The sequence below is a fragment of the Cydia pomonella genome, chromosome 10 (assembly GCF_033807575.1).
Source record: "Cydia pomonella isolate Wapato2018A chromosome 10, ilCydPomo1, whole genome shotgun sequence".
In the NCBI taxonomy this organism is placed as follows: domain Eukaryota; kingdom Metazoa; phylum Arthropoda; class Insecta; order Lepidoptera; family Tortricidae; genus Cydia; species Cydia pomonella.
Window position 1 is genome coordinate 14,259,354 of NC_084712.1, and position 19,726 is coordinate 14,279,079.

At 39.4% G+C, this 19,726-nt stretch overlaps 2 protein-coding genes and 1 long non-coding RNA gene across 5 annotated transcripts in view; 2 read left to right on the forward strand and 1 right to left on the reverse strand.

Annotated features, from left to right (window-relative positions):
- Nucleotides 1-1,214: 1,214 nt before the first annotated feature.
- LOC133522195 (ubiquitin carboxyl-terminal hydrolase 4) lies at nucleotides 1,215-17,914 on the reverse strand. Of its 2 annotated transcripts, XM_061857427.1 has the most exons (15): nucleotides 17,455-17,914; nucleotides 17,174-17,365; nucleotides 15,974-16,108; nucleotides 15,073-15,207; nucleotides 14,126-14,229; nucleotides 13,288-13,408; nucleotides 11,978-12,125; nucleotides 11,477-11,623; nucleotides 10,915-11,124; nucleotides 10,721-10,839; nucleotides 9,962-10,068; nucleotides 9,586-9,717; nucleotides 4,631-4,726; nucleotides 3,431-4,539; nucleotides 1,215-2,864 (listed from the first exon to the last, which is right to left on the reverse strand). In XM_061857427.1, exons 1-15 carry the CDS (start codon nucleotides 17,788-17,790, stop codon nucleotides 2,824-2,826), a joined length of 3,132 nt encoding a protein of 1,043 aa, XP_061713411.1. In that variant the 5' UTR covers nucleotides 17,791-17,914; the 3' UTR covers nucleotides 1,215-2,823. The 2 variants fall into 2 exon arrangements, with proteins under 2 accessions (XP_061713411.1, XP_061713412.1); XM_061857428.1 differs by lacking the exon at nucleotides 10,721-10,839 and having other exon boundaries at nucleotides 10,940-11,124; nucleotides 17,455-17,912.
- On the forward strand, nucleotides 6,087-8,792 carry LOC133522196 (uncharacterized). Of its 2 annotated transcripts, none has more exons than XR_009800023.1 (2): nucleotides 6,087-7,315; nucleotides 8,090-8,792. It is a non-coding gene; the product is annotated as an uncharacterized LOC133522196 (long non-coding RNA). The 2 variants fall into 2 exon arrangements; XR_009800022.1 differs by having other exon boundaries at nucleotides 6,087-7,311.
- Nucleotides 17,915-18,507: 593 nt separating the features above from the next.
- Nucleotides 18,508-19,726, forward strand: part of LOC133522194 (phospholipid-transporting ATPase ABCA1-like) — a 42,885-nt gene continuing 41,666 nt past the window's right edge. Inside the window, exons 1-2 of the mRNA XM_061857425.1 lie at nucleotides 18,508-18,772; nucleotides 19,089-19,318. Coding sequence (XP_061713409.1) covers nucleotides 19,107-19,318 — 212 coding nt within the window. The 5' untranslated portion in view covers nucleotides 18,508-18,772; nucleotides 19,089-19,106. The remainder of the gene's footprint in view (nucleotides 18,773-19,088; nucleotides 19,319-19,726) is intronic.

Genomic DNA, 19,726 nt, shown 5'->3' on the forward strand with positions numbered 1-19,726 from the left:
TGGAGCATCGTCGCAAGGTTGCCAGCCTAACGATCTTTTACAGGATACATTTCAGAGAGTGTGCCGAGGAACTGCACAACCTTATTCCTCCGTCCCCATTTCACCATCGGACTACCAGACAATCGGCACTCCGGCATCGCTTCATGGTAGGTATTCCACAAATACGCACGAAGCGTTTTGCTTCAACATTTCTTATGCGAACTGCCAAGGAGTGGAATGCCCTGCCCGAGTCTGTGTTTCCGCATGACTACAATCTGGGTCTCTTCAAGGCTAGGGTAAATAGGTATCTCCTAGGTAAGCGTGCTCCACCGTAGACCGCATCATCACTTACCATCAGGTGAGATCGTCGTCAAACGCTTGCCTATCGTTAAAATCATGACCGAAAACTACCAGGTGATTGTTTTTTTTTCTTTTTTTTTTGTTGCTGTACTGTTCGCTTTTTGTATTTGTTCTACTAACACTTAGCTTTAAATCTTAAATGTTACTGACTATTATGGACCATTGTTGTCTGTTCAAATAAATTAAGTAAAAAAAATTGAAATTGATAGTCATCTCTCTCAATAATCACTCTTCCATATTAGTTCGACAGTGACAGTTGCGTTTCGTTCGCTACGGAGCGTAAACGATTGGCATGTTGGCTAAGCACTCAGGTCTTTTTTATTTGTCAGTTAGTCGTGATTTCAGCCACGTGTCTGTACGTATAACTAAATAAGCCCTGGACTAGTAACTCAAATATTCTGTTGAGCAGAGCATGTATATATATTTAATAGTAGTTTTCACCATTTATAATAATAATAATAATGGCCTTTGAATATAGCCGAAGAAAGTGTAGAAAATAATACTCAAAAGGTGCGTGCGTGACCTCAATGTGTAGCTACCAGCCCTGGACTAGTAACTCAAATATTCTGTTGAGCAGAGCATGTATATATATTTAATAGTAGTTTTCACCATTTATAATAATAATAATAATGGCCTTTGAATATGGCCGAAGAAAGTGTAGAAAATAATACTCAAAAGGTGCGTGCGTGACCTCAATGTGTAGCTACCTCGGCTACGTGTGTTGTATCTTTGATGTGTAGATTACGCAAGGTTAATCAATTTAATATAGTAGACCGTATAATTAATGGTCTAGTCTAACTAACTAATAACGATGAAAATAACTAGTTTTGGGTTTTTATTTCTTTGGGGAGATTTAGAAATAACGAAACCAGATATTCGTGTAGGTACATAACACTTATATTTTAAATAACGTTGTGAAAGTAAAATAAACATCTTTAAATTAAAACAAGTAACACAATACACATTCGGAGATTGCACGACCATCGCATAAATTGAGAATTAAAGCATCTTCAGGTTTTATGAATGTATGTGATGTTTTTATATGTATTTACCGCCAAATTGTGTGTAATGCAGATCTGATCAAACAATTCCTAATGTCAATAGCTGCTATTGTATAACAAACCTTAAAATAATATATGTTTATGACACTGGTCGTCTATCTTCGAATTATTTAAACATAAAATTATAATATTTAATAATGAGAGCCAGCCTTACACAGCAAGAGTCACTTTCCAGAGTATTGGATAGAAATACATTAATAGGTTTATATTTAATGAAGCACAATGCATTCCTGACAAGAAGTTCACAGGTACCGTTTAGGCCATTTAGTCTGATACTTTTACGCTTATAACAATGTCTTTTAAATAAATCAATTTCAACATAAATTATAAACAAAACCTTCACAATCAAGTGCAGCTTACATAATCTAACCTATGTGCAAATATGAAAATATTATTTCCAGTATTTACATTTTTTAAACTCAGTAAGAAATTTGTGATCTGTAGAAACAAAGTATAAAAGCCAATATATACAATATTTCGTAAATAAATTATAATTATTCATAAAATCACATGATACCTTGCAAGTCGTTCCCGGTGGAGGCTGCTGCCCAAATGATATTCCCACTACCCAACCGAAACCTGCTGCAATTCCAATATTATATCACTAGGATAGTACGAGCCGTGTGCAACAACGACCGTTATACTTATATACCTCTTACTACGTACATACCTATTGTAAATCAGCAAATATGGTGTTTTATATTTTTAAAATCACAACATCCCAAGGGCCAAGGCACTAGTGTGGTATTTGTTATGAAAATTTGATAATATCGCCCGCTAACTACGGTATTTATACTGTTAACTACAGTCTACACGACACTACACCACAACAATGCTTTACGTTATGTAATTAACGAAACTGGTCCAATATTACGCGGCTCTTATTAACCAATCTTTGGCATGTGTAATCAATCAACGAATTAAAGTTTCCAAATTGTAAAATCGATGTTCAAAAATTAAATATAAAAGTTCATTGGTCCGTTTCACGAATCTACATGTTATTTTTAGCCTCAATTGGCAACATTTAAACGTTTAACACGTTCTTAGAAAATTACAAGTAGCCGTTACCAACATCAGGGATTTAGACTGAACATTCTAGTCAAATTGTAGTTTCGTTAAATGGACCACAAAGCACTCCACAGCAAAATGTGTTTTTGGCAAAGTATGCACATAACTCCATTTAATAAACTATTGTAAAGTAGTCCAGAATCTTCTAGTATAGCATTTATGAGCAGATTTAATTTACAAATGTTGCTGCAGAGTAATTCGTAAGTAATCAAAATTATCGCGTTACATATCCTCACTGCCTCTATAAAACGTAATAAATTAACTGTCAACTACAAAAAACAATCAGATCTATAGTTAAATAGGAAATAAATAATGGGTAGGACCGCATCTGACCCTTCAATGGTACCTGTCGCTCTCATGTGGATATTCGAGTTTTCCAAACGGAAGACTTTTCACCTGGAAGAATGCGAAAATTACAGTTCAAAATCGAGTAATGAAATTATATACACTGAATACCCGATTCATGTATTCGGGTAAAAATATTATATGTAACTAATACATCAGTAACAATAATTCTAAACAGTACTAAGTTCTGAATTGGTCAAGTCCTATCAAAATTTAATTTTGTACTCTGCATGCGACAAGTATTTTAATATAATCAGTTGTATTTTAAGATCACAGATTACACTTTTCGAAACACTTTACTAATACTATTGTGCTGTCTTGTTGGATTGTTTTTCTACACAATAGTGAATTTATCTGTTTACTAACTATTGTTTTCACATGTATACTAACAAAAATATGTATTGTAAAAATCTGAAATAAACAATGTTCATTCATTCATATGATGTCAATATGACACAAACATTAGATATCGTATGATGTACATTTTCTACAAATATAAATGGTTTACAATTTCTATGATTCTACAGTTCTACGAAACTGTACTTCATCGCTTTCAGATTTTATCACAAAGGGGCTTTTAGAAAGGAACATATCAACTTAAATTAAGGATTACTAACCTGTTCTATGAGATTCCCCCGCGATGTTGGCGTGGCGCGGAACGATGTACTTGGAGTCCTGGAACATGGTGAGCACGAGGTCCTCGGTGGTGGGGTGGTACTCCACGCCGTTGATGCTGGCCACGAGCGGCGAGCTGTCGTAGTTGCGGTTGGCGTCGCGGGCGGCGCCGCGCGGCGGGTAGTCCACGGAGCGCGGCCGCCGCGTGTCGACGGGCGTCATCTTCGGATTTATGTGCACATCTTTATGGATGTACGGTTCGGTGGATGCGCTAGATTCGTTGTCGCACTCGCTCGTGCTGCCGGTCGGTCGGTTGCCGTTCACCTCGACTATTAGCGGCCGCTGCAGAGTCGGGGATTGGATAATAGTGGTGTTATGTACGACGGGCGCGGGATCGGCGGGTCGGGGCTCCGCGGCGTTATCGTCGGGCAGGCTCGCGATGCTTCGCGCCGAAGGGCTGCGCGTCGGCGGGGTGATCTCCGACTCGGACTCGGGCTCGGGGCCGGGAGCTTCGATCTTAGCGTCTTCGGCGACTTCGTCCTTAACCTCGGCGATCTCGTTCAGAGTTTCGCTCGGTCGTTTCACGTATTTCGGCATTCGGAGCGCCCAGTGGCCGCCGTCGTCCGAGGCGCGCGTGTGAGCGACGGTGGGTTTCTTCCGTTTGTAGAAGAGCATGTAGGCGGTGTTGTTGACGAGCTCGCCGTAGGCGTTGTCGTCGTCGACGGGCGTGACGCGCGAGTCGTCGAACTTGTACCAGCGGTCGTCGTAGGGGTTGCGGCAGGCGGCGGTGTAGTGGCCGGTCTCGAGGTCGTCGCCGTGGTGGTAGCACACGGCGTACAGGTCGTACGTGTTGTCGGGCGGGCCGGGCCGCGAGGCGCGGCGGCGCGGCGAGCGCGAGTGCCCGGCCGCGTGCCCGGGGCCGTGCCCGGGACCGTGCCCGGCCGCGTGCCCGGGGCCGTGCCCGGGACCGTGCCCGGCCGCGTGCCCGGGACCGTGCCCGGGGCCGTCGCCGCCCGCCCCGCGCACCGCCAAGTGCGGCGTCATGTCCAGCTCGCTCAGGGGGAACTCCACCATCGTCGTCAACTTTGTACTCGTTCGACACTTAGCTTGCCTGCGACAAACGTTCAAAGTTATACCACTTAAATATATAAAACCACTTAAAAGAGTATTCGCAACGCATCAAATACATTTCCTATACTTACTGCCGGAACCGTTTGAGGTGAATGACCAAGACATCCGGCAGCGACCACAGGCCGAGCGTTTTAACGACCGGCATATACCTTTGGCACTGGGGGCACCTGCAACAAAAAAGGTATCGTAATGAGTTTAGTGTAAGAACGCTGTTAACTATTAGTGGTAAGGCGGTAAAGACTTCCAAATTAAACGTCAAAGATTCCCTACATAGTACCCATTGAGGAATAAAAAAGGCTCCCTGTGTTTAAGTACTTTAAGTACATCAACGAAGTGCCGACACTTCAACACGTTCAATACGGGGTTCGATTACTGACAATATGCCGCGCATTGGGTATCGAATAAAAAAACTATATATATAAAGTTAAAACGCGTTAGTCTTGGAAAATCGATTTTAATTACCAAGAAACATAATAAAAGCAATAGAATAACATTCCACCAGTAAAAAAATCTTGTTTACATTTAGATTATTTTCAAATGTCACTTTAAACAATGACGGCGGCCATTTTCTTCGACGTATAGATAAGATTTCAAAGACGTAACAGGTAGGTAGCTAATGATTACCTAACTTATTGTTTATAAAAATAACATATGTTTGACGACCGGTTTGGCCTAGTGGGAAGTGACCCTGCCTACGAAGCTGATGGTCCCGGGTTCAAATCCTGGTAAGGGCATTTATTCGTGTGATGAGCATGGATATTTGTTCCTGAGTCATGGGTGTTTTCTATGTATTTAAGTATTTATAAATATTTATATATTATATATATCGTTGTCTAAGTACCCTCAACACAAGCCTTATTGAGCTTACTGTGGGACTTAGTCAATTTGTGTAATAATGTCCTATGATATTTATTTATTTATTATTATTATTTATGTCTTTATCTCGTTATTTTTTGTAAAAAAAAAATTTTCCTCACACTTGCTCGAAAAAGATCTTATTTCATGCAGGTGTGCTGAAGAACAAAGGCCTATTTTGTTCTCGCGGGAGTTATGGATTCTGAAAGAAAAAACGAATAACTCCCTAGGGAGTTATATCTTTTTTCTTTAATTATGTCACATATTCATACAAACCAAGTAGCATAAATGAGTTTTACTTTTAAAATACTGACGTTTATAATATTTTTGTTTATGTTAAAAATTATTTAATTGTATTAATTTAACAGCCGATTAAAATATTTTTACATAATTTTCAATCGTGGCTGAATGCCGAATAGGTCTGTGCCTTCGATGCCTCACCTGCCGAGAAATTACAAAATGGCGGACGAATGTGTGATATGTCACCGTATTTAAGAATAATTTCGCTTAAAATTTAGTTTTTTCTTCGCAAGTGTGATGAAAAACATTGTGTGTAACTCCGGGGGTAAGAATATTGTAAACTCGGGTCTTTAATTCCCTGCCTGCGGCTGTCGGGAATGACCACCCTCGTATCCAAAATTTCACTTACAAGTATTTTATGACTATTTATAATATCGCCCATGTTACAGACGTACTTGTAAGAAAATAATTCTTTAGAGTATGTATGTAGGCAGAATATGAACAGTTGCCATAACAGTTTCGTTTTCGCATCTGGATAGCTATGCTTATTCTTCACTCACTGATTGACGTCAACGGACGAAAATGGCGCACACCATTCGTTCTCGATTGCATGTCTACTACGTAGTACATTCGTATTAGTGGTTCTTATATAGTTCCTAGTATAGTGAGACAGTAAGTTGTGTATTTGTCTATTGTGTTTTAAAGCAATAGGTACTTTGAGTTGCAAGAGTTTACGTATTATATAATGTGTTGTTATTATACATTGCAGTGTCATTGAAATTGCGTAGGTATATTAGAAACCGGGATGTGGGTCTAATATTGCTTGCAAGATTACAGACATAAACCGGGACAAGTAAAACTAAATGAAAGCTTATAATAAACTCCAGTATGTCTCTAGATTACCGTTTTGGACGTCCCCGTCTTGATTATTACTACCCCCTTATACCGACCTATCAGTGGCAACAATCAACTCAAAGCTAAAAAAAAACGGAGATGAACTCGTACATGTAAAAAAACGTGAAAAATATACAAAGCACATTTGCACCAATGCATGGAATTGATAACAAAAATATTGCCTAAAGGTCATATTACAGATAACGCGAAACTCATGACTGGTCATAACTAATGACTGGTAAATACGCTGATCGTTCCTACTTGTCGACCCAGACATTTATCGTTTCAATATATAGGTATTTAATTAACAAATTACTTAGTGTTTAAGGAAAAGCTAAGGAAGCTGCGGTTATTGCCCTGTTTGTGGCTAATTGCTGAAATATACCTTTCGTGACATTACCATGTTTACATTGATCCAATATACCTATCAGAAATCTAAACAAAATATTGAACACAATAAACTACCAAATTAAGAAAGTCACAGTACAGTATTATACCTACAGCGAAAGTGAAAAAGAAGTGAAAAAGTTTGGAAAAAAAGACTATAAACGAAAAAGCAATGTTTCTAAATATAACCGAAAACTGGAAAGCAACAAGCGAACATGATGTGAATGTGTCACTAATATACAGTCCATTAGACGAAGTGTTGTCCTCAGTACATCAAACACTGTTCATTGTGAACATGCTCCTGTGCACCATCAGTCTTACTTTTGGAGGAATTTCATGGATTCTAATATCAAAATCGAGGCTGTTCCAGAACTATGTGTGTATGAATCTTATTATTGATAGTGCTATTATCACGATATGTTTTAACATGAGTGCTGATCGTAATAATACTGCTGATTTTGTAGTAGCTTTATTTTTGGTGTCCCGGCTGATTATGAGCCATTGGTTACTGGTTGCCACTGGAATGTTCTACTTAAAAATTGTGATAGTTTACAACATAGAAATAGGCCGGAAATATTTAAAAGCCAGTATATTTGGTTGGACACTACCTTTTTTCGAAATGCTAATATTTTACGCTTTAAATTTTTTTTTTAAGATTAGCCTTGTGAAACTGAACTATGGACTAAACATGTTAATACTTCTAATAGTGTTCGTTTTATATTGTACAGTACTACGCTATATTGTTATATTAATGCTAGCACGTAAGGAAACCTGGGCGGCTATCTGTCAAAAAATAATCTTATGTAATTACGGCTTGAGTGTGCCTTTAGATCTTATATCAATGTGTTTAATTTTCACATTAGAAATGGTTCACTCAAGTGCCTTTAAATATAGCATTGGACAAATTGTATGTTTATTATTCTTTGCTGTGGGTCACATCAGTTTCTTGTCTTTAACACGTCATAGAGAGCAGTGGGATGAATACAAACGCAGGCGCCGAGATAGTTTCTAATGGCAATTTTGAATTCAGACATATTCGGATTTAGCGCTTATCAGAGTACATTGTTGAACGGAACTTCTAATTAACGTTTATAGGACTTTAAGAGAGATATTTTAAGGTAATATTTTACACTAAACTTGTTCAATTTCCCCAGATTCTAACGGACCTCATACAATTTTTTGACGCAAACGAATCAAAATATACAAAACCAAAATGGCTCCTACTGTGCAGTCTTATAGTTATCCCGACCCTCCAGTCTTCTCAGCATATATGCGTCCACTGCTGAACATATGCCTCTTTCATGGATTTCCATGTTGTTCTGCATGCGGCGGTTCTATGCGGTGTCTTTCTGAAATCGTCCGACCATCTGGCTCGTGGTTTTCTGTCACCTCGGCTTCCCAGTCGAGGTCTCCAGAACAGTACTCGCTGGCCCCATCGCTCATCATACCTGCGACATATATGGCCGGCCCATTCCCACTTCAGCTGCGCCATTCTTTTGGCGATGTCGGTAACTTTTGTGCGGTGGCGACCCTCCAGTGCACACGTCGTACTCAGGCGTCCAAGATTAAAGAACATTTATTTTATTATTCAGGATCACCAACAGTGAGCTATTTTAATTTATTTGCCCGATAAATAACAGGTGAACAAAGCATGTGTTAAGACAAAGCCTTTACGACAGAGTTATACGCCTGTGGTTCGCCAAAAGCGGCACAAAAAACCTACTGACGCGCCTACTGAATAATTCTACCTTAATTGTATGTATCATCAAATGGGCGTTGTGGAATAAGGAGTATGCTTAATCTTAAATGTATGTTAGAACAACGTCTTGCAGCGAATAAAAGTCAGTGCGTAACTATGCAGCTTGTTTCATTCATCCCCGTTTCATTCCAATAAATATTAGTATTGGTTCTGAGTCCAGCAGGAAGCTTGAATAAGCACTATAAGGAGAGACATATGCTAATGAAACCACAATCCGAATGTCTCGGCAACTCAGTTGAACGAGCGGCGAGCTGGTATAATATTTTGACATACTTGAAGCAAAAGATTAAAAAAATCTAAAAGTGGAAAAACAAATCAAGTATTTATTTGTTTTGGGATAAAGTAGTAGTATCGCATACACAGATCGTACGTGGCATTGGAAGTGTTGTAATGTATGATTAATTAATAATATATGATTGCGTTCGCCTGAATATAGCTTTAATTTTTTTCAGTTCACTAACCTTTACTTTTTGGTACAACTAGCCGGCCGCTAATGGTCGCTATGGATCTCAAAAGTTTTTTTTTTTTTTCAATTGTAGTTTGTCTATTTCGCATTCATTAAACTTTCAAATACGTGATGATTTCCCTTTTGCTCATTTCAATTATATTTCATGCTATCTGGAATTGTGTAAGATACTGACTGCTAAGGGTCGTCCTGGGCCGGCTGCTCGTCACGTGTTCAGCGTAAGTGCCGCCGCCGACCCGTGCTCTGACACGTGCACCTCGCCTCCAGCGGTATAATAGCATGTAACTCACCGCCAAGCGTCCTCCTGGGCCAGCTGCTCGGCGCGCGTGTAGTGCGCGAGGCACGCGTGCAGCTTCAGCGGCGCCGCCGACCCGTGCGCTGACACGTGCACCTCGCCTCCAGCGGTATTATAGCACGTAACTCACCGCCAAGCGTCCTCCTGAGCCAGCTGCTCGGCACGCGTGTAGTGTGTGAGGCACGCGTGTAGCGTCAGCGGCGCCGCCGACCCGTGCGCTGACACGTGCACCTCGCATGCCTCCAGCGGGTCCCGGATTATACTGTGGAGATAACGAGGTTTACAGTCGACATGTGTAATACTCGTAATCACTATGTTATATGAATAATGCTAAATCGTTAGGCGAAGGCCACGGAAAGAAGGTACGGGTAAATGTGAGCGGATGAAGTTTTCACTGAAAAATTGCGGTAGTTTCGTGATCCTCGTGGCCCTGGCGTCACAAACAAATGAACTAATCTCACACTTTATGAATTGAAATGAGCCAGTTTAAGTAGAAAACTGTGAACCTGTCTCTGTGCGCCGGGTCCCACAGCAGCTCGAGTCGGAGGTGCGGGTGCTTGTCGTGCGCGCACAGCGCCTGCTCCACGTCCAGGGCGAACAAAGGATGGGGAAGCTGAAACAACACATTCGCTTTAGACTCTATTAAACTCATTTAGGTAACGGCCTTTTTGAAGACTATTGGCGAGTCTTATTACCGCCCAATCTATATAACATTTACAATAATAACCGTGGTGGACACAATGTGGTTAACGTGGTTACAATTAGACGCAGTTGCAAGCATTTTCGGAGATGAACAGACTGGAGCAATAACCGTGCCAAGGCCGCCCATAGCCATCATCGCGTAGGTATCGGCGATATTGCCGCGCGAGAAAACGCGAGCCACAAGTTAGTCGGAGTGTTTCTCAGCCGAGCCACGTTGGAGTGGGCGAGTGCGGCCGTGCGCCTCCCGCGAGGGTACCTCGGGCTGCAGCTAGGCGGGGTCCCTCGGGCGGTGCGCCTCAGCCGAGCCACGTTCGAGTGGGAAGTGTCGCTGTCCACCTCCGCGAGGGTACCTCGGGCTGCAGCTAGGCGGGGTCCCTCGGGCGGTGCGCCTCAGCCGAGCCACGTTCGAGTGGGAAGTGTCGCTGTCCACCTCCGCGAGGGTACCTCGGGCTGCAGCTAGGCGGGGTCCCTCGGGCGGTGCGCCTCAGCCGAGCCACGTTCGAGTGGGAAGTGTCGCTGTCCACCTCCGCGAGGGTACCTCGGGCTGCAGTTAGGCGGGGTCCCTCGGGCTGCAGGTAGGCGGGGTCCCTCGGGCTGCAGCTAGGCGGGGTCCCTCGGGCGGTGCGCCTCAGCCGAGCCACGTTCGAGTGGGAAGTGTCGCTGTCCACCTCCGCGAGGGTACCTCGGGCTGCAGGTAGGCAGGGTACCTCGGGCTGCAGGTAGGCAGGGTACCTCGGGCTGCAGGTAGGCAGGGTACCTCGGGCTGCAGGTAGGCAGGGTACCTCGGGCTGCAGGTAGGCGGGGTCCCTCGGGCGGTGCGCCTCGGCGATGCGCGCGCGGAAGATATCGGCGCCCTGCGCGCCCTCCAGCACGCGCTCCGCCACCACCGCGCTCATCTCCTTCAGCAGCAGCTTCTGCAGGTCCATGTATGACGTCTCTCGAGGCACTTGCATCGCGTATGGTGATCCTGTCAACGACACCAGACTATAGTAAAGAATATACAACTGAAATTCACATTTATCAGTCGCTAACTGAGCGCTTTTGTGGTCACAAATAAAAGTTCCGCGCCGCGCCGCCCACGATACATCGGGAGTTTTGGCTAACTTACAACCGGGAACATGACCTATATCCCGTCAACAGGGGTGAATAGAGATCCGATTGAAAATTATAGTAAATCTTGCGAGATGCGATTTTTATGGGTAATTTTTTAGATATTATCAGGCAAATGTCATTCCCGGTTTTATCCCTATTCACCCCGCCATTCGAATTCACCCCGATTGACGGTATTCACATCCAAGTAAACAAATGTGATCGCTTACCGAAACGCTCCCCGTCGAGTAAGTTGACCCAGAGAATGAGCAGATAGGGCGTGGCGGGCGCCTGCAGCAGCGGCGGCGCCTCCATGCAGTACAGCGCGCCGGCGTCCAGGCCGGCCGGCTCCCAGCCCGCGCGCGCCACGCACCAGCCTTCGGTAACAATCAATATTGACTAACTAACCATTTATTATACACATACACTAAAGAGGAACTTATAAAACATAGAAAAGCGAAAGCGTCACGAAATGACCTCATCTCAGCCTTATGCTGGAATTCCAGCGATGATTCTCCAACGAGACCATAAGGTGAAAGAATATATAATGCAAGACTTGAATCGGACCGGACGGTTTCCACATACGAGAATTAAAACAATGCTACGCTGCGAGGCAAATAATAATATGAAAATAATAGATAACCGTGGATTTGGGATATCTAATGACTAAATATATTTTTCTAAAACATTGAGATTAAACATTGTTGATAGTCCTATCGTGCTTTCCATACCAGTTTCATTGATTTCCGCCAGGATGATGTTGTCACGTTCGATGCCCGTGTCCGTGTGCAGGGTTGTTCGCAGGTCTTCCATTGTGGAGTTTGGCTGCAGCTCCACGCCGATGCGGACTTGGCGGGGTTGTTGGTTCACATATACAACCTGACAATAAATTAAGACGAACATTTAAACATTTACTTACCATAATAAATACATACCAACTGGATTTCTAGATTTCAATCATTTTGAAGTCAAGGAATAGTCAAAGCATTCATAATAAATATTGCGTTGCACTCTAGTGAGTTAGATCCCATATACAAACGTATCATTAATTCGAAACAAAATATTTGTTTGCGCAATAACTCAAACAAATCAACCTCTCATCCTAAACTAACCTCTCTCGTCAAATGATAGTCCCTATGACGGTTCCTTCAAGTATCTTTTGGTTAGACTTAATTTATAACAATTGAAAAAAAAAAAATTATACGGTATTTATAACGTTATATTTCTAAATAAATTCATGTCTACAAACATTTCCAATAAATGTCTACAAACATTTTACATGACAGCTACTCCATATAAAAAAAACGGCCAAGAGCATGTCAGGCCATGCCCAGTATAGGGTTTCGTAATTACCATTCTGTAAAATAGGCCAAACGGGAGCTATTATTAAGTATCATGTACATAACAAACATAATGGAGTACCTTTGCATCGCTTTGTACGTCTTTTTACTAAGAAGAGATGATTTTTGCAATAAATTAAAAAACGACTGGACTGATCATGTTCGCTATACTTTTCAATGAAAGTATTTATCAAGCTTTTGTTTCACGATCTTTTTCACATTTTTTAGACTCATGGTTTAAAAGTTAGATGGGAAAGGCACATATTTTTTCTTTCGGTGCAATTAATTCCGAAAATATGAACTTTATCAAAAACGGTTTTTGGAGACCCTTTTTCGATTTGAACTATTGGATTAAAAACGAAAAAAAAAATTATAAAAAATTAAAATTTTGTATGGGAGGTCACCTGAAAAAAATTATTTGTTTTTATTTTACCGTTCTGTCGCCATGCGTGATTTGTGTATCCATGCCAAATTGCAGCTTTCTAACACTAACTATGACGGAGCAATGCCTCGGACAGATGGACATGACGAAACTATAAGGGTTTCTAGGTGACCATGAAACCCTAAAAATGAACTGTCAAAGGGACCATCATTCAACATTCAACACGAGATGTATAAATAGTTGCGTTTTTTATTGTGGTCGCCTGTTTACCATACAAATAATGGAAAAAATAAGATACTGAATGTTGTCATATACTCACATTAACAGGTAACGGAGAGATTTGTGCAGCGGCCGGCCTGGGGGGTAGCTGTACGCTCACGCAATGGAAAGGGTCGAATGTACACGATGTCCGCTCACACTTTGCGCATGTCAATGCCGACCTGTGAACACATTTCGCATCAGTAAGACTTCCATGTTATACTTTACGTATATTTCCTGTTTTAGTACCCGATAAAACCTTTAGTCATTCCTTATCCTAACAAATATTTAATCGGCTTAATAACAGCCTTAAAGTAAGAGCATTAATACTGATATTAACGAAGGAAAAAGGTTTTATTACAGTGCCCTCTAGTGCGTTAGATACGAAACCGCAACCAAACGACGGGGTTATAAAATTCGTATACAAAATAGCTCAACTGTTTTAGAGATAAATAGGAACGTTAATTCGTGTGCACAAATAAAATAAAACAAATTTACAAAAAGCCATTCACCCTAAGTGTATATACCGTATCCGTTGTGTTGTGGGATAAAACTATGTATACAAATTATTGCTATGACTCATCTGTGTCAGATTATTGTGGCCTTGATATTTATCTCACATATGCTATTTATAGTATCATTAAATACGGGCATCATATGACTGGCTTTTATTTAGCTTTTTAATACACATTAGTGGCGGGCATTCATAAAACTCAGATTTTTATTGGCTTGCCTATTTCAGGTATATGACATTTTCAGGCGAAAGGTACCACAGTGATGGTTATTTTTGAGGATGGTGATTTCTAATAGACTATAAATAGTATAATCATGAAGAAACAGCAAAATTCTACCTTAATTTTTATGTTTTACCATAATGTACACTATTAACGGAATATTACCGGTATTGAGCTTGAAATACTGCCTGGACAAACGAACTATTTCTTCTAGCATGATTAGCTAAGGTTTCCGCGGCAACCACCTCGTCAGGTTTTCCGCATGTGTTCTGGAACATACAACAAAAATATTAAAACATAATATCCGAATGTAAAATGTGTAAAGCAGGTAATATCATACAGGACTAGACTTTAAATTTTCTATTTCAATCATATTACTGAATTTTAAGGATGTACACAAATATACACACCTAACAAAAATAGTGGAAATCCGTTTAATATCATAATTTTCGTGTAAAAACAAAATTCTTCTACTATTCCTAATCAGAACAGGATACTGAATGTGCCCTTAAACAGACTATTTTTTTCCACTATATTTGTTACACCGTGTATTTTCCTTAATTCAATATATTTTTGGGATAATACACAAAGATCAAAGAAATCCTATTATCAGGTATCTGAGTTCTGCCCATTCAAGTTACGACTTTTTTTAGGTTTTATAAGAAGTACCAACATAAACACTCTTAACTGATCATCATAGGACCTTATGTCTTTGAAATAAGGTTTATAAATAACTAATAATAACAAAAGTAGTGTATCAGACTATGCATCACATATGGGTCCATGGCCAGCAAAACGTCCCGCTTTGTTATATACAAGAAAATCTCGTCTTTATGGTAAGTGAAAAAGTGGGACGTTTTGTGTCGGCCGCGTACACATGTCTCTATATAACAATTAAAATGCTGCAGATGCGTTTGAACACAAACTGTCAAGATTTATATAAGTATCTCAAATTGGAATAGTAATCAAGGGTGGAAGATACTTTTGCTGCATTGTTAATTATGCTACTATTGATGCTAACTGTACCCTTCTGTTACACGTTTTTTAAATACCGACGTATGTAACTGACAATCCTAATAAAATACGAAATTAATATGGTTGGTGTTATTTACCTTAATGGTTTTATATTTCTTTTTAGTGGCAGTGTTTAAATCTTCATGAACCTTATCTAGCAACCAAAAAAGAAACTCTTGTGCATCATGCTGGCTGTTCCCTCTATACTGCATGCCATGCCTCTCCACTGCACCCTGTCAAATAAGAAAAATTATCATTTTCATTTCCGTAAAAAACATAAATTATATACAGTAGCAACCGGCTCCAGCATCAGACGAGTGCAATGTAAATATTATTTATGATATTTCAACCAATTTACACAAAAACTTTAATGAAAAGCTTCCACAGTTTTAATCATACAGACTGGAGAGACTTTGTTTTGTAATATTTTGTAACTCCTCTACTGTGTAATTTGATTTATCTAACTAATAACAAAAACTTGTCTTTTTGGTGTTTCTGCTACATATGTATTTTTGTTTCCACATACACAACCCAATAATTCTTATGGCCTGGAGGCTGGATTTTAATAATTGTCGACATCATCATCTGCAATTGAAGTTGTTCATAATAATGTGAATATCCACGGCCAAACACATTTAAAACTTCTTTTCATTCGCCAGGACAACATGACCGCTATCTGTGATAGTGTCATTTACCACAATGACTCATTGTTTGGAAAACTGTATATTAGTGTTAAGGTAATTAACAGGAATTTAAATGTCATTATATGATTTAACTAGATCACCATTAGCATTTATTTATCAACGTAGACTCCACTGTGACCTTATATGACACAAATTTTGAGGATTCAGATCGTCATAACACATTGCGTATATTGCCTACATGGACTCACGTTTGTCCCTGCTATATGGTTCTATGGGGAGCCAAACAAGCGAGTCATTTGCTAATACACATTAATTAGTAAAATGTGTTTTAATGACATTAAATGGCTAAACTCACCTTGAATGCAGTACTCATGTCTGGTGTGTATCTACAAGCCCAGAGAGCTTTTAGAAGAGTTGCTAGTTGTTCCGTTACTTCCCCCCTTGTGCCATATTTTTTTGAGTTAATTTTATTCCTTTTTTGTAAGTCTACCTGAAAACAATGTCAGTATTAAAAATTAAAAAGAGTCAAGAGAAGATTTAGATTAATTTATTTCGTAATAGTAAATAACATTATAAATTATTCTAGACTAATTAATATATATGAATTTACATCATAGATAGAGCACATCCATTATGTGATGTAAATTAGGCTTTATAATTCATGTTGACTAGTCCTTCGGGCGACATATTGTTGTCCTAAAGCACCCCAGAGGTGCAAAGGGCCTTCACAAGCTCGCGCCACGCCTTCCTATCTTCAGCTCGTCCTCTGGCCTTGCCCAGCTCGGGCGACATACATCATTTTAAGTACCATTCTGGCCAAGCAGGTGGAGTCTGAGTGCATTTTACTTTTGTATGGCTTCAATGTGTTTCGTCCTTACAGAATTGCTTCTGCCATTTCATTCTTGCATTCTTGCCATTGAAAATGTGCCTTGGCACAGCCCACCTCCAACTGCTCAGTGAGAATTGTACATTAGAGATCTTGGAATTTTCTGGCAATTAATTAATGATGTGAGAATATGTCATGAAAAGGGGTAGTATTTTGTTAACCTTTTAAGAACAGTCATACAAGACACAGAAACAATGTAAATTCATATATATTAATTGAATTTGACAAAGTTTAAAATTGAAAAATGTATAAAAATATTTATCAGTTTCTTTTTCATACAATGATAGCAATATCAAGCAGTCACCACAGCCTATGGGCTCTTTCATATCTAGAGGAGTTATACATGCATAGCCAACCCTTTAAGCTTCAATTTTCACATTATTGACAGGTTAAGGGACAAATAAAGGTTCCAGATAGCTAACATAGTGCATCCTCGGAAACATTACTCTCCATCCATGCACCTCGGTTTAGCCCTAATATCACACCAAAGCTTAGGCCAGAATTACACAGTAGTAAAGAGTAGACTAGCATTTTCAACAAAAGCCTTCAAACCCTAATATTCTAATAAGAATATGAGGTCCAAATCTTAAAAAATTAAAATATCTTTGCCGACCTATACCAAATCTGCATAGTTTTTCATAGATATGAATAATCACAATTTTAAGTTACCTTGTAATGATCTAGCACAAAATATTCTGCAATAACATCAGTATGTGAAAGGCACTGCAATACAGCATTCATATAACAAGTGTTGCCATGATTTTTGATGCCTGTAGCAGCTGGAGTAGAGCCTGGGGGCCATGGAGGGTCACCGCTGCATGGAACTCTCTCACCATTAAAAACTGCTGGTGCTGATTTTACCTGTTAGCAAAAATATCAATATTTTACTCAGTAACTAATGAAATGAACATTTTCGCAATAACGCTCAATAACTAATTAGAACTTCTTACCCCGGACACATTAACGGTGCTCATGTGTTGCGCTATTTTGTTCAGAAATCGTTTCCATGATGGCCTTCTAAACAACTTCCTCTCGATTACACCGTCGTCCTTCGTAGATTCTGCGATTGTGGAGCTGGCACTGACTTGCTTATTGTCGCTGTCGTTGCTCTTACTTTTGCTGGAGCCTGGTTTAGTGGTACCAAAGGGATTGCGAGGCAACGTAAAGGTCCTCTTTAGTCGGGATCCTTCCACCTGTTTTGGTGTCATGTTATTATCCGCAACTTCGTTAATTAATTCACTCTCCGAACATGATTTTAGAACTGATGACAAATTATTAGTCGACATAATTACTGTTTTATTCTATAATTATACTTGAAAAGGGCTATAATAAAAAGAAATCTGATTATAAAACATTGCATTGCAATAGATATGTCACTGACATAAGCGCCATTTTGATTCGATCGAATGTAAAGGAATGGATGAGTGAATGGATGAGTATATTTTCCACAGATTGATATCTAGTTTTTCTATAATAATATAGTCTACCGCAAAAATAAATAATAATAACTAAGAATACAATGTTCACCGCAAAATTCTAAAATAGAATTGCGTTTTCTACCTCTCTATCGCTCAACAGCAAAAGCGATCGAGAGAAAAATATGCATTGCAAAGCGACATATTTATCAACTTTAAACCAATGTGGTACACACGTCTATAGGAGGACGATCCTACATTGATTAAATTTGCCATCTTTTTCTACAGATGGAAATGGTTTGTCAAACTATAAGTTGTGGCACTTGCTGTCTGTACTCCTATCTGCACATAGTTTATCTCTTAAGGGTAGATGTGGTAGCCCCTAATCCGATCATGTGTGTAGCCCTTAATTTAGGTAGTTAAAACAGAGGACCTACCACGAAAACCGAAATCGAAACTTTTTATCTGTCTCTCTATCACCCTTGATTATATGAGCGATAGAGAACTAGATAATTTTCTTTTCTGAATTTTGCGGTAGACCTTTCTACTTCAGCAGTCAGTGTCACTGTCACTGTCAATGTCAAACGGAGCTAGGAGCTAGTTGTGTGATGTCATGGGAGTGGCGGAAGTGGAACATGAGTAGGAAAATTAAACTGACTGAGGAGAATTGCTAGATTAGTTAGTACGTAAGTGCAGTGAGGTATACGCGTAGTGCGGTTTTATTGTGTGGTTGCGATGATCAAGTGCGTGCATTTATGTTAATAAAATGTATTCGCCGCAAATAAAATATTTTCTTACAGAAACCGTAGTGTAGGTAAATCTCAATATGAATTTATATTTATTAATTTGAGAGGTAAGTGAATATAGTATTGCTTCAGTCTATTATTATTTCAGACACAAATTACAACTACTACAACCCAATAATAAGAATTATCCAGCAACTTGAAAAATTACTTGTGTACTATTTTTTTATTTATTGCTTACCGCAGTTTCTTTTTCAAGGCTATATATATTTTTTGTACTACTTTTAGCAGCCCTATAGACACGACTTAGACTATTTATATTTTTACATGAGTGCACATAGCATAGCAATATTGAAACAAGATGTTACACCAAAATTATTGTTATATCAGTACTTATTTTTTATAATTTATTGTACTTTATTTAAGGCACATAAATTGGAGATAATGGGGTCATTTCAAAAATTAAAACTATTGGTATGGAAGAACTTCCTCCTTCAGAAGAGACATAAATTTCAAACATTGTTTGAAATTGCTTCACCTGTGATATTTTCACTATTTTTAATTTTAATAAGATGTCTTGTGGATCCAAAAGAAAAACCGGAAATTTCTTATCCACCATTTCAACCAATGTATTATAATGCTACTGGAAGAGAGATGTAAGTATTCTGAGAAAATATATGGCAGTTATAATATTCAACTCTATTGATAGCTATTAAAGTTCAAATTTAAACAAAATATTTTTATTACATGTGTTAAACACTATGAGATACTAATTACTGTGTTAAAACATGATTATTTTTTCTATTTTTTCATTTAAATGATACTAAATAATAATAACAAGAGTACTTATAATCAGTATACTCTCTTAGTGACCGATTATTATACTTTGGTTTGAGAGGATCTTATTGGCGGCTTTCCATGTTAAAACCTTACGGTAACTGCATCTGGTTAAAAATGTGTTATAATGAATAACATAGGTTATTTATTAGTAGTTGAGAATTGGCAAATGGTTTCAATGCTCTCCTACTTTAAACGCAATAACTCTAGTATTAATGTTATTGGAG